The 14,082-nt window shown below is 37.4% G+C and overlaps 2 protein-coding genes across 16 annotated transcripts in view; one reads left to right on the forward strand and one right to left on the reverse strand.

Annotated features, from left to right (window-relative positions):
• The window catches only part of LOC145935131 (uncharacterized), a 4,175-nt gene extending 3,879 nt beyond the window's left edge, over window positions 1–296 (forward strand). The window contains exon 4 of the mRNA XM_083036240.1: window positions 236–296. Coding sequence (XP_082892366.1) covers window positions 236–296 — 61 coding nt within the window. The remainder of the gene's footprint in view (window positions 1–235) is intronic.
• The window catches only part of Smr (nuclear receptor corepressor smrter), a 92,903-nt gene that overhangs the window by 23,599 nt on the left and 55,222 nt on the right, over window positions 1–14,082 (reverse strand). For 13 of the 15 annotated variants that reach the window (XM_083036206.1, XM_083036204.1, XM_083036205.1 and 10 more), the window contains 8 exons: window positions 10,271–10,973; window positions 7,745–8,206; window positions 7,270–7,575; window positions 6,768–7,187; window positions 5,429–5,473; window positions 4,639–4,995; window positions 2,965–3,497; window positions 1,459–1,694 (listed from right to left, as the gene is read on the reverse strand). In XM_083036206.1, the coding sequence (XP_082892332.1) occupies window positions 1,459–1,694; window positions 2,965–3,497; window positions 4,639–4,995; window positions 5,429–5,473; window positions 6,768–7,187; window positions 7,270–7,575; window positions 7,745–8,206; window positions 10,271–10,973 (3,062 nt within the window). The remainder of the gene's footprint in view (window positions 1–1,458; window positions 1,695–2,964; window positions 3,498–4,638; window positions 4,996–5,428; window positions 5,474–6,767; window positions 7,188–7,269; window positions 7,576–7,744; window positions 8,207–10,270; window positions 10,974–14,082) is intronic. The other 2 variants (XM_083036217.1, XM_083036219.1) reach the window with 2 other exon arrangements.

The following is a 14,082-nucleotide window of genomic DNA, read 5'->3' on the forward strand; positions in this document are numbered from 1 at the left end:
AAGCAGTGGTATCAACGCAGAGTACTAAATAAAACACGTTCTATATATAAAAAGATGTATATTGCATGTGAAATTTTCCAATATTCGTTACTTAAGCTGCCTTCAAAATCACATATCCAATAAATGTAGTAGCGTCGTTATCACGAAATTGTATTATGCACTTACGGTGCGATACGCCACCGCATCTCGTGACATTTGAGAAGAATATTTTTTAATATGATTTCATTGCTTTCAGATTTTTTCCTCATCTATTCTCAACGCAAATATTCGTGGGCGGAATTTCGCAAGAGGAATGACACATTAACAATAAATGAGACTCAAAGTATCGATATTTGCGCATCGAATGATATAATTGCAAATAAAATAGATTGGCAATTAAAAGTTGGACTATTGTAGAATGTAATATAAATAATGGACATTATATGCTTAATATCCAATATTATAAAGCACATTTTCAAATTACCTCAGAATTGTATAAACTGATTAGCCTAGAAAACAAGCTTCCTAAGAACGATCGAAAACCGATATTTATACAATTATTGATTTACGTTTAGATAGATAATAATTAATTCTCTCTTTCCTCTCATGTGTGTTCTTTAACGTTATATATGTATATCTTGATGTTACAACACACACCGCAATATTTGATGTGTTGATACATTCTATTTCGTGTATCAACAAACTGTATAAAATAAGAATAGAAGTATCTCTGCGATGTGTAATTATGTAGCTGATGTAGCCAAATTTTCAATACATATATACAACAGTTTAACTGTGAGGAAAATAATATCTACGACACACGAATAAAAAATAAACGCCAATTTCTCCTTGTAAAACAACTGCACGTATACGAGTTATATTTAAATGTTAAGTTCAAAGTTAGACTTAAGATTAAATGTTAACTCGTTGCTGTATCTCATTCGTCTCTTGCATAGAAAAAATTTAATTCTGTCATAGAATCGAGCTTTATCTCAATAATGTATATATATTGTATAGATTCTTGGATTTAATTAATGCAAACCTCTAATATCAAATATATCGATACATAAAAAGTATTCTTCAAGTTTTACAAAAATGAACCACGAGATTATATAAGCGCGAGAGAGATTATAATTATTATTCAATTATCATTAAAACGACATAATAAAATCAATAAATCGGTCGTGTTTTTCCGAAATTACATCAGTAACAAAATATTATTTCGCATTATCTCTAATATATTATATCAATCTTTTGAAAACCGAGATAATTTCGACAAATTAAAAAAATAACTTTTAAACTTTATATTAACTACCTAATATCTTCTTATCTTCACAAAGATAATTCGTACAAATCGTATATTAATTCACTTTGCAAAGCATTAAAAAGCAATAAAAATCGAATTGTCGAAGAGATTCAAGCCTAGATGTAATAAAGGAATGATGAAATAAGGAAAATATCAAACAGTTCAAAACTTACCGACGATGTCGGTCGACGGTGCCTCCTCGTCACTAGTTTCCATGGGAACATGATTCTCCTTCTTCTTGTCCTTGACTCTACTACTGGTTGCCACATTAGCACTACTGCCGCTTGTGTCCCTGCAACCTGGTTTCTTCTTACTCGACTCCTTAAAGTCCGACTGGATAGTCGAGGTATTCGTCGCGTTGATGTTCAACGAGGACGCGGATGAAGACAGAGCGCCTTTTCCTTCGATTCTATAATACAACATTAATGTTGTATTAAATTGTATTAAAAATTGCGTATAAATTATCAAATAATATAATTTACTCTATATCAAAGTTTTCTCTCTTTCTATTTTATTTTAATTGTACTTTTAGTTTTAAAAAAATGCAGCGTTTTATCAATAAAAAATCTTATCGTGATAAAATTTTGTCGATTGTGCCTCGAAAAGCAGCGGGAGTTCGACACTCATCATCGTTCTCATCGGACAGAATCACATTTCCAACTATCGAGTCAATTACGATGATGAGAGCCTACGTAAACATAATCCACTAACCGGTAACCATTGATTAGCATTACAATCTGCTAATAATTGATCTTCCCCCACCCTCGTCAAGCCGCCACCGCCGTCGCTGCCTACCGCATCCATCTCACTCCACCCCATCATCCCCCCTCCCCCCTTCCCTCCTCGCTTCTCTTCAAACCAACTTTCCATGCCTCAACGACTTGCTCCTTCATTCGACTATCGCGCGATATCATCAACGATAAATAAAACCTATCTCTATTAGTACAGTTTTCAGAGAAAAAAAATGACAGATTAAACTTTTTCTTTTTTTTTCTGTGTGTAGTTTTATAATATTCGTGCGTCCTGCCCAAGCGATGTATTGTAATCGTTAAATGGGTATTCGCGGGTCGTCTCTCCCACCGTGAACAATATTGAGATTGGTTCGTTGGAGTGGGGTATGTTTGCAGAATGAATATCTTCCGGCCGATGGATACGGTTCATTCAATCAGTCCGCGTATACGCTTTTATATAAATCAGAATCGGGACCAATTGATATGCGCGTTTCGCAAAATGAGCCGCGCCAATTCTTTTATTTCTTACTCGCATATCGAGTAAATGATCAATATCGCACAGCGAAGTTGGAAAAAAAAAAAAAAAAAAAAGAAGTAGAGAGAATACAATATTCGACCGGCGCATTCGTATATGCGCATCCTATAATTCTGGTACATCTTGTGTACTAACTCGATGATTCGAAAATCTAATAATCTAACATCCGTCATATTTTTTAACGTTCTTACATATAATTATATATTTATATATATATATATATATTTAATTAATTTAATTATTTGCACAATATTTAAGATGTATCTAAACTTTTATAATATATAAACACAAGTTATATATATAATTATAGAGAAGTTTAGACACATCTTAAATATGGTACAAATAATTAAATCAATTAAATATATAATAATAATAAAATATATAAAATAGCAATGTTTTTATATTTAACGTACATTACTTTAACATCCTTTCCCGACGTCTCTTGCGTTTCTTCCTTTGAATCCTTTACCAGATGAGACTCCTTCGAGTCGACCTTGTTCTCCTTGTTCTCCTTGCTCGTCTCCCTAGAATCCTTCGCGTTGGACATCATCGATGTAGCCGAGGCGCTCGACGCTGTCGTGCTCAAGACTGATGTCGTTGTCGTTGTCGTTGATGCCGTTGTGGAATCTGCCGTTACGCTGACGCCCGATGCTGTCGAGCTCAAGGGAGTCGTCGTCGTCGTAACCGTTGTAGTCATGACAGTAGTAGACGATACGCTCGATGTAACCGTGGTACTCGTTGTCGATGTAGACGTAGCTGTTACGGAACTATTTTGAGGATTCTCCTGAGTTTTCTGTTGTTGCTCCCGCTGTAACCTCGTCGTTATCCCTGCCGCTAAAATATCTATAGGATTCTCCTGAGTCTTTTGCTGCTCCCGTTGTAATCTCGTTGTTACCCCTGTTGTTAAAATATCTATAGATCCGATGGTCGAACTGGTATTATTCACCTGAAACAATATCACATTCATATGTTACGTATGATATTTGTTATAGAAACATTCTTGATAAGTTTTTTTAATTTTTCAATCTCGCGATGGCATATGTGATGTATATGTATAATATAAATAAAATGCTTTATATTTGCAAACAAGTATTTCAATTTAATCCTCAAATAGGACTTGAGTCTTTAAAAATAAGTTTTGACATGCTCAAAAGATAAGATTGATATATATGACATTAAGTTTTTTCCTAAGGTTTTAGGTTAGGTTCTAAATTATTCTTAGAAAGAGAAAAATAAGTTTGTATTCCATATTTGAATACAATGATCACGTATATACAACATTACAGTAAAATATTACAAATTCTAAAGCAGACTATTTTGTCTAATAAGATGAAGTGACAAGTTTTTGTTTTTCTTAAAGTATTATGAAAGTGCAACACACGATAAAAATGTAATAGTTTTTACATTCTGTTTTAGCAATGCCAACAGAAACACAAACATTCATGTAAAACTATTTCAGCTGTGTCATTTGAGGATTAATTTCGACATTGATATTAAATTATACATACTGGAAGGAGAACTATCATAAGGACGGCCGATTGGGGTTGGGTTTTAGACAAGAAACGCGAGATGACTAACTAAAAGATGGCGTCCTCCGTCTCTCTCTAACATTCTGTGCACACTGGTGCAATAAGTTAGAGCGAGACAAAATATACTTGTCTCATTCAAACTTATTGCACCAGTTCATCAGTGCAGGAATAGTAAAACAACTAATATCTAATGTCCTAATGTTCTCGAACTATACATGTAAAAATGAAAATATCTAAACGATCTAGGATATAAAATTTTATCATTCCTATATACATTCTTGTGATAAAATTCAGAGTAATGTGTAAAAGAAAAAGAAAAATTATTTAGCAACTGCCTCACTTGACTCCAAATTATAAAATAAAATCCCCACTTGTACGCTTTTTAGTTATATATTATTTTCATGCTACGTATATATACGATTAATATAGATAGCAATAAAAAATTGTAATTCTAAAGGTTAATATAAATTTTAATGTTTTAACGCGTAATTTTAACGCGCGTTTTTCGCATGCATTTTACTGTATATTTTAATATATAATTATTATAATGAAACTTACTTTATTATTCGGATTATTCCGAGAACTTCGCGTTCGCTGACGCGACTTTCGTAGAAGCTGTTTATAATTCTCCGTTTTCTTAGTGAGGTAGTAGTGATGTACACAATCTGGAACGCCCTTATGTTCTAACGATTGAGCTATCACTCCGTAATTTTTAGGATGCTGAAGGTATTTCTCCTTGAATGATTCGTGCTCCACAGAACTCCATACATTGATCAATTTACGTTCACTGTGTAGAGCTTCCAACTCCTCCGGTTGGAGCAGTCCATTCCGATTTTGGAAGGCGATCCTTCGTTGCTTCGCATCCAACAGAAGAGGCGGTATAACTGCATACGAACGCATCTTCTTATCCTCGAGCTGTTACAAACAATAATTTCATATATCTATTATCTCTTAAAACATTAATATTAAAAAGATATATTTTATCAATATACTTCTGTAACGCATTGCATACATCTTTTATTCAACATTTAGCTTCTTAACTCAAATATCAAAACCATTTTAATTAAAAAAAGTATATTGATAAAACATATTGATATATAAATAAATGTTTTGTTTAAAATAGAGAATAATGTAATGTATAAGATTATGTAATATAACACAGATTAATGTCTTTAATCTTTAGCAATAGTTATGGATCCAATATATCTCTTGCAGTTTATTATTACGCTAGCATAATTTCAATTTATTAATCTGACGCACATTTTTGCAGAAACCAATGATGTATATGATCCATAACTAATGTACGGTGTGAGGATAAGGATGAAGGGAGCAAGCGCACGTTACTAACCTGACAAGCTTTAATGGAATTTTTTAAATCTTGCAATGCTTCTTCCTGGGGAATCAGTAAAGGTTAGATATCTTCCATGAAGCATCATCAAAAAATTTCAAAAGAATTAAAAAAAGAAAACACGGGAAACAGAAACAAAAGAATAACAATGCTTAACAATACTTTTTCAGAGAATTATCGTGATCATCAAAATAAAAATTTTAAAGAGGGCCAGATTTAACATGACATCGCCAATTGCATAGATTCTATTCCGAAAACTTTTCTGTCATACGTAATCCATAAATACGAATCAATTAAGACTTTATTGTTCTGTACATCTATTAGTACATCCGATGGTAACTTTCAATCATCTCCATCCAGTTTGCCATCCTTTCCCTGGTCCGTAAACAGTAGAAGACCAAGAGAGAAAACAAATGTCTAAAGATAGGAAGAAACTGTCAGTTACCATCCTTTTATTATAATAAACCTCTAGTTATTCGTTTCATTGGCGCTTTCACAGAATTGTGCTTTAGGGGAAAAATAGATGAGACAAATCAATAGAAAAATTGACAAAAGAAAAGATTGATATTAACTTTTACTATATTAAGAGCAACATAAACATAAACAATTAAAATACTACTTGTATATATTTCGGCATAAATATCAAAAGATTCAATAAAGCAAAGATTAGATTGTAAGATTGAATTTAGCTGTAAAGTACTGTTTTTTTCTGCAGATTAAGCATACAAAGAGTTTTACGTAAATATGTTAACAAAACTGCATATTATATTATGTCCAATATTTATATTCAATATTTGTATTCAATGCATATAGTTTCATCAAATATATTATATTTTAATGCACTATAATTAATCATCATTAAGGCCGAAATAAACATTTAAAAAATTATAACAAAGAAAATTATAGCAAAGCAAAATAAGACTAACTTGCCAAACTAATATGGATCAACTTGCTGTAAACATATGTTGAATCTAAAAATCATTTTTTAAAACAATATTTAAATAAACAAATACTTACTATTTAAATAATAAATAATATATTTTTCTGTTTAATAGCAATAAAAGAAAAATGCCAAGACAGTTTTTATTCTATAAATTAAAATTGCTGGCTTAACAAAACTGAATAAATATTCGTTAATGTTTATAAAATTCCCACTTCGAGAGTTGTCAAAAAGTGTTTATAAACGCTAATTTTAGTAACGTGCCTTCTTTTTACTATACTCCCTATATCATTTCTTCATCCTCACCATAATATAATTTTGGTTTCTCCCTTTCGCAATGTATCGCATCGCTCACTCCGTGACTACTTGGATAAATAGAATGACAGTAACGTGATATACCTCTTGCTCCTGTAGACCATCCATTATCTCTTCAAGATCGGCTTCACTCTTGATGCGAGCACCAACTCTGTTGAAACGCTCCTTGTCTTCCCTCTGTTTTCGCAACTCGGGAAACACCTTCTCGAAGAACTCACGATTCTTTGTCTCTTTCGATTTTCTTTTCTGCGTCGCTTCCAGCCGTTCTACCTTCCGATGCCACTCTTGAACCAAGATTGTGTACGTTTGCGTTTGTTGCCGATGAAGAGATGCACGCTCAGTGTGATCTCTCCGCAGCCTTGCTATGAGCCTGGTTCGCATACACGTTTGATGGCGTGTGCGATTCTCCTGGTACACATTCGTATCCGACGGTTGATTATATAAAGGTAGTTCTATCTTGGGGCCTAGTTTTTCCATGAGTCTATGAGCTTCTTCTGCCTTTCGCTGTTAATAAAAATATGTCGAATTAAAATTCATTAATTGATATTAATCTAATCAATCTAATTTTAACAATACAAATATTTACCCTATTTTCAGCGTAGATCTTTTGCGCCAACGATTGATGCTTTGGTTGTTGCGATTGTTCCTCAATATTACGTTTGAGACCACTCGCTTCCAGAGGCTTATTCGCTGCTTCTTCCAATTCTTTTATCCTCTTCCGCAACATATTCAACTGGTTCTCTCTCTTGGCAATTTCTCTATCGACCTTGCCGATTTGCTGCAAGAGCTCATCCTTGGTACTTCTAAGAGTATCCTCTTGCGTATTCGGCTCTGGAAGAGTAGGCGAAATGGCTTCCGTTTGTGGCGTATATGCACCCATGGCAGGCTGCTCCTAGCAAAAATTCGTCATATCATATTGTGTCTAATATATTTATTTAACTTATATTTGTACACGTTCTATCATTTGTCTCAATTTGTAGCTTTTTCTCTAAAGACATCTCTAAAGACTATATGTAAACTGTCTGTCAAATTATCAAGATAGACTGTCACGTTACACTCACCCTGGTGTCTATCCTAAGCGGCTGCTGCAATTGCACGACATGCTGTTGCTGCTGCTCCTGCTTACCGCCGCACGGGTCCGCGGGCGACAGGCTCTGACAGCGTGACTGCGGCTGTGATTGCAACTGCTGGACCTGCTGATGCGGCTGACCCAGGCGGATCTTTTTGAAGGGCGGCGTGTCTTGCTGCAGACTGGCCATATCGACGGCATTGCGAGTGCAATACTGATCCGGTTGGACGGGCATGAGGCCTATCCGCGACGGGTTTCTCGCCGTGTGCTGTTGATACTCGGACGCGGTTGGCGACGATATCGGCGTCACCGAAGAGCCAGTAGGCGGCAAGAGGGATATCCTCGGCCGATCGCCTCTGCCGCCGGTTCCCATGCCGCTGTACTCGGCCACTATCCCGACACCGACTTGCGACAGAGGACTGTTGCTCACGCTGATAGCGATCCTCTCGTTCACCTGGAAAGAAAACGTTACGGTCAAAAGTCTTATTCCGCCTCCACTCTTCTTTCTATCTTTCTCTCTCTATCTCTTCTACATCGTTTCTATCCTCTTTCGTCGTTGTCGTCGTCTAACTTATTCTTTGCCAGAGGTTCAATTTATCTCTCGCTCCACTCTCTTCTAACCTTCCCGCCGCGAAACTATTTCAGGAAAATCGATGACCCGGTTCAAGAAAGCGCGCGATATATCCCCGCGACCGCTGCACTGTCCCCTACATCTTCCGCGCGCGCTTTGCGCAATCATCTGGTCGAAAACTTCTCTTTTCTTTATTTTCTATCAGTACTTTTGCGCGCACAACGCTCTAGTTCACTCGTTCCTCATGATTTGTCGTGGATGTTGCTCGCAAAGCCAAGCAAGCACCCATTGTACCGTAATATATTGTACAAATTATTCTATAAACCGTGACAACTAAATAACTGGCTCGAAATGTACGTAAGAAACAAACAAAATATGATGCGATTGTGTACATACAATGTGTGCACGTGTATGTGTGTATGTGTAACCCGAGAGTGGGCGACTGAAACTTTCACCCGCCCACTCGCATCGTGCTACGAGCTAAATATGATAATGTCCGTTAGAACTATGTTATGCCGTGGCTCTAACTTGATTTAAGATTCGGGAAACTTCATAAAAATTGAATAATCGATATATTCAACAATATCACGTTGCACGCTTCACTAGAAATTCTTCAATAAATTTCCCAAAATCTTGAAATCTTACAAAGGAGAAATTTTTTTTCTTTTTCATAAAACTATTTTCATGAGTACTTTATAATTGAATATATCGTAATCGTAAATTGCTATTCACTTGGATGTGTTTGTGTAAGAAATAGCGTATATGTTAATATTTAAGTATCAAGTTTCTCTTATTTATATAACTCGTATTCCCTTTTACACTAACTTTTCACCACAAACTTTTCTTCTATAATTATATCCAAATGTATTTTTAATTGTATATATATAAGCGGTTTCGTCATAAGATTAATTTGTCAGCATGATCAAACCATGTCATCGTGAAATATATATATATATGCATATTTAAACATCTAGCAAAAACGTGCATCGTTCGACTCATCAATTCTGTGCTAACAATGACGTGCCATATTTAAAACTGCACAAAGTCAGCGAGCGTGGATCGTATTGTTAAAAGAAAGGGAAAAAGGAGAGGAGAACCGATAATCGGTGAAAGTCAAGGACGAGGCCCCGGCCGATACGACGACGTGCGTATGTATACGATTGCGTTGCGTGATTGCGTGTCCCGATTATTCTAGAATTCGATGCTACAAATATGGATCTCTATCGCGTTATTTTTATACGAAAACGCGCATCTCGACCTAGCTCGTTACAATCAATAAGGAATCGTTCTTTCGAATGACTTTCGACTGACCCAATTGCTAGCCAACAGCTACAGAGCAAGACTTTTAAGGCATCAAATCTTTTAAAGATTGTGTCGAGCGATTCGAAATGAGAAAAATTCAAGTTCTTTTTGTGCATAATTTTCAACGTAATTACATTCGAATGTTGTAGAAAAATTATATACACGCATGTCAGCAATTGCTCTAATTTATACAGAAAATAATTGAGAGATAAAAGTGTACAAGTCTAAAAATAGAGTCGCCGTAAATGGAAATACACGTACGTGTGTATGCGCGTTCGTTTTCTTAATATTGAAATATTTATTACAGCGATAAGAGGAGCGTTGAAGGAAGCAATTTTCTCGAGACGGAACTTCTCCGTTTCCCGTTGCTACTTCTCGTTGCTTTACTACAATTTTACAGTGCGCTCTCGAGAAAAAAAAAGAGAATCCTCTTCGTTCTCGGGCGTCCTTGCGTGACCGTGACCGTTCGATGCGTCGCGACGCCGTGCGCGTATCGGGGATATCCCGACCGAAGCGATAGACCTCGAGGAAAAGGTGACGATAAAGTGTTTGCGCGCGCACACCAGGTTGTATGTATGTATGTCTGCTGTGTACATGTATACATGTATATGTGTGTGCAGAGTTTCACGCCATGGAAATACCTACGTTCGTGGTACCGGCGCGGTACGCGTCCCTCGCGGCATAGGCAGACCCGGTGAGCGGCGGCGGCGGTGTTTGGCTGGCGATGACGGTCGGCTGGCTCGGAGGGGGTACAGGTGCGGGCGCGGGTACGGGCACGGGTGCCACCGGCGACGGTGCGGTGGTGACGACCGCCGCTACCGCCGGCGCCGACACCGAGCTCGGCGGATAGGAATGAATGTAACGGAGCATCGATGGTACGGTGACGTAAGGAGTGCCACTCGCGGCACCGCCGCCACCGCCGCCGCTGGCTCCTCCGCCGCCGCCACCCCCGCTGCTGTTGTTGTTGTTGCCGCTTCCAGGACCGCCGCCGCCGCCGCTTCCGCTACCAGGACCGCCGCCACCGCCGCTTCCGCCGCCACCGCCTCCGCTGCCACCGCCGCCGCTGCTCGCACCACCGCTGTTCGCGTTGCCGTTGTTCACGCTGTTGCCACCTGCCGCAGCAGATAAAACGTTCGAAACACCGACCACGCCGCCGTTGCTGCCGCTGCTCGTCGCGGTGCTAACTCCAGCGACGACGGCAGGGCCGCCCGCGGTCGCGGCGGCGGTCGCCGCCGCCGCCGCCGCGGAGGACGCGGCCGCACCACCCTGCACGTACGTCGCTCCCGTTCCTACCGTCCTCGGAGACACCGGACTGCTGCTCTTGATGTTGACATAGCTCTGCGTTGGTCTGTAAAGATCATAAAATTGCATTAGATTCGCAGGATAGAGATTAAAGTACAATAGACCCGGGGCGGAGAGAAGGACTCGTGCGAGTATAAAATTACTTTTCGCTGATTATATATAAATTATTAGATACGAAAACAATTTGTTAAAAATTGTTAATTTATCTTCGACAATATGTGAAAGTATAAAGATAGAGATAAACACGAGATATATAAGTCTGCGATAATGAGCATCATTTGAGAACCTGATATATTTTTCAGTTGACAAATAAAAGATAGTAGTACATTGATAATATCACTATATTTTAAGATCACGTTGCACATACATCTACTTCCATATTAAAATGTCTATAGCAAAATTTAAGCCGCAAAATAAGTAACGAGATAATCAAAATCTAATTGCACGAGACATCTCACATTATTAATCATTTGGCAATAAGAGATGAACCCTGATTTATTTTACTCTATATTATTATTGTTATGGTCGAAATAAGAAACTATGTGCATTGTATTTGTATACAACAAGGTATTTCCACAACTCGATATGTAAAATAGATAATGTGGCTCATGGAATTTGTATAAATTTACGGAAAATATTTTATATATACGGGTAAATAATATCAAGAGTGAGTGTGTGTGTAGAGTTAAAATTATATCAAAATGATATATAGGACGATCCATCTTTCCATCTCTCAGTATTTATATTAATCATTCAACGAGCTTGTTATATCAGAATGCGTTGCAGCGGTTTGTTTATCGGCTCCTGTGTCACCAGCACACGTCATATACACACGGTTGATCCAATTTGATCGGCTTAGAAGAAAAAGAAAACTGTCAAGCATACGATTGACAGCGGCCTAACAACTTTATATAGCCGATCGATATTCATTGGGTTTTTTTTCTCTCTCTCTCTCTCTCTCTCTCTCTCTCTCTATCCAATCACGTTTACGATTCCATCGAAATTTCTGATTCCTTTTCCGAAGGCCACCGGCTCTCTGTAATCCGAAATGTCAAAATGAAGACTTTCTCTTGAATCGAATCCAACATTTAGCCAATTAATTTTCCACATCGCGCTCTCTCTCTCTCTCTCTTCGATCAATAAAATGATGACATATTGATGAATCGAATAATTCGTAATAGTGTCGTAAAAGTATTCTGCGTTGTTTTGCATTTGCATGGATTCAATCGTTGCACTGTTTCTGCAGACTGGGCTGCTATCGAGACACACGTAAAAAATATACATGCATATCGACAGCGACCGAGCTAGATAACGCAAGAGTTGCTTGAAATCATTAAATTAATATCGAAACGCTTGTAGCGAGCTTAAAATGATAGTAACAAACGTGCGCTCGTATTATTTCGTCACGGATCTTCTATTAGCTACGAACTAAATCATATATCATTTAAACGGCTTTAACGTTGCATACATAAATAACTCATTGAGAGAAAGAGAGAGAGAGAGAGAGAGAGAGAGAGAGAGAGAGAGAGAGAGAGAGAGAGCGCCAAAATCGTGACAATAATTTAAATATGCGCTCTTCTCGTTTACAAATTCATCTGGCGATCTGGTTCATTAACTCGGTTGATATTCACGCGAATAACAGTACTTGCCGTACTGATGAGATTTCTCGGATGTATCGCGCATCTCATCGAACCAGCCTGTAATCACGTCGAATCCGCTTCGAATACGTCGCAGAATGCACAGAAATTGTGGATCATTAATCCTGAAGTGACCAAAAATGAGAATGTATGTATAATATACAATATAAAAAAAATATAAAATATACGACAGAATTAAAACTATATTTAACTGTACATTTAAAAGCATATATATGTATTGTATATTTAACTACATTAAATCATAATATTATAATATTATATATATATATTTCTTTAATTATATAAGCGTATATTTTGGAAAAAGAGATGGAATTTGATCAAATTTTCATTAAAAAAGCAATTTTAAAAAAACTCTGATTAATGAGCGAGTCTATAAGTCTAGTTAATTCAGAATAAAAAATGTGATTGCAAAAATTGCAATTTCTCTGCTTCCGCTCTCCTCGTTGGGAACCTCACCGATTGTTAATTTAATTGAACTAATTAGTGATCTTGACAGCAGCGAGCATCAGACATTAAATGAAATGGATCGATATCGAATGCCCCGAGTATTAATGTGAGAAGAAGAATATAGTCTATCTTGGCTAAATAATGTACGTTTTTCTTAACAAGCAACGCATCATCAATCAGTAACGAGCGAATTGCTGTTGTATAATTAAACCGCCTGATAACGGTAAAAGGTTGAGTTTAATGATGCATCTATTACTAAAATAATATTAAAAGGCTAAAAACGATAATCGACGTAGAGATTAAAATCGATAACGTATTATTCATATTATTGAATTCATGGTTATTCATATTATTCAGTTCGAGGTTGCTTGGGACGAGATTTGTGATACATTGAAAGCCTTTCTGAAATATCTGCCTAAATAATGCAAAGCAATCCGGATGGCGGATTAATCGATTTCGTTGAAAAGAAACATAGATTACAAGATCATCGGCGAAATGTGTTATATGTAACGATAATGTCCGATATAATACGTTATATTTTCTTGAACGCGATCGCGCGATTTGCTCCACGCAAATAACATTTGCGTCTAGCAACGACCTCGTTCCTGACATCTCTCTCTCTCTCTCTCTCTCTCTCTCTCTCTCTCTCTCTCTCTCTCTCTCTCTCTCTCTCTCTCTCTCTCTCTCTCTCTCTCTCTCTCTCTCTCTTCTCTGTCTCTCCTTCTCGTACGTATATTTTACTCGCGAAGGTTCCCATCGATCGCGCCCCAGGTAAAAGCGAGTCGTCGGCCTGACCCGCGACATTCGCGAGAAATTGTCGACATCCGTTACCCGATATAGCGGAATAATTATTCCTCGGATTTTCTTGTGCTCCTCTCCCCTTTCCCTCCTCCTCAACCACCAAGTATGGATTTGTTATTTCAATCCGCCAGAGTGTCTTAATATACATTTGATTTCCCAATTCGCTTGTTTCAAAGATAAAGCGAATCGAACACGACATACGAAAGGTTACAGATTATTTTTGCGATAAACATTTTCTACGATTTTATT

Source organism: Prenolepis imparis, unplaced genomic scaffold (assembly GCF_030444845.1).
Source record: "Prenolepis imparis isolate NDT839.2.m4 unplaced genomic scaffold, iyPreImpa1.0 SCAF_4, whole genome shotgun sequence".
NCBI classification, from domain to species: domain Eukaryota; kingdom Metazoa; phylum Arthropoda; class Insecta; order Hymenoptera; family Formicidae; genus Prenolepis; species Prenolepis imparis.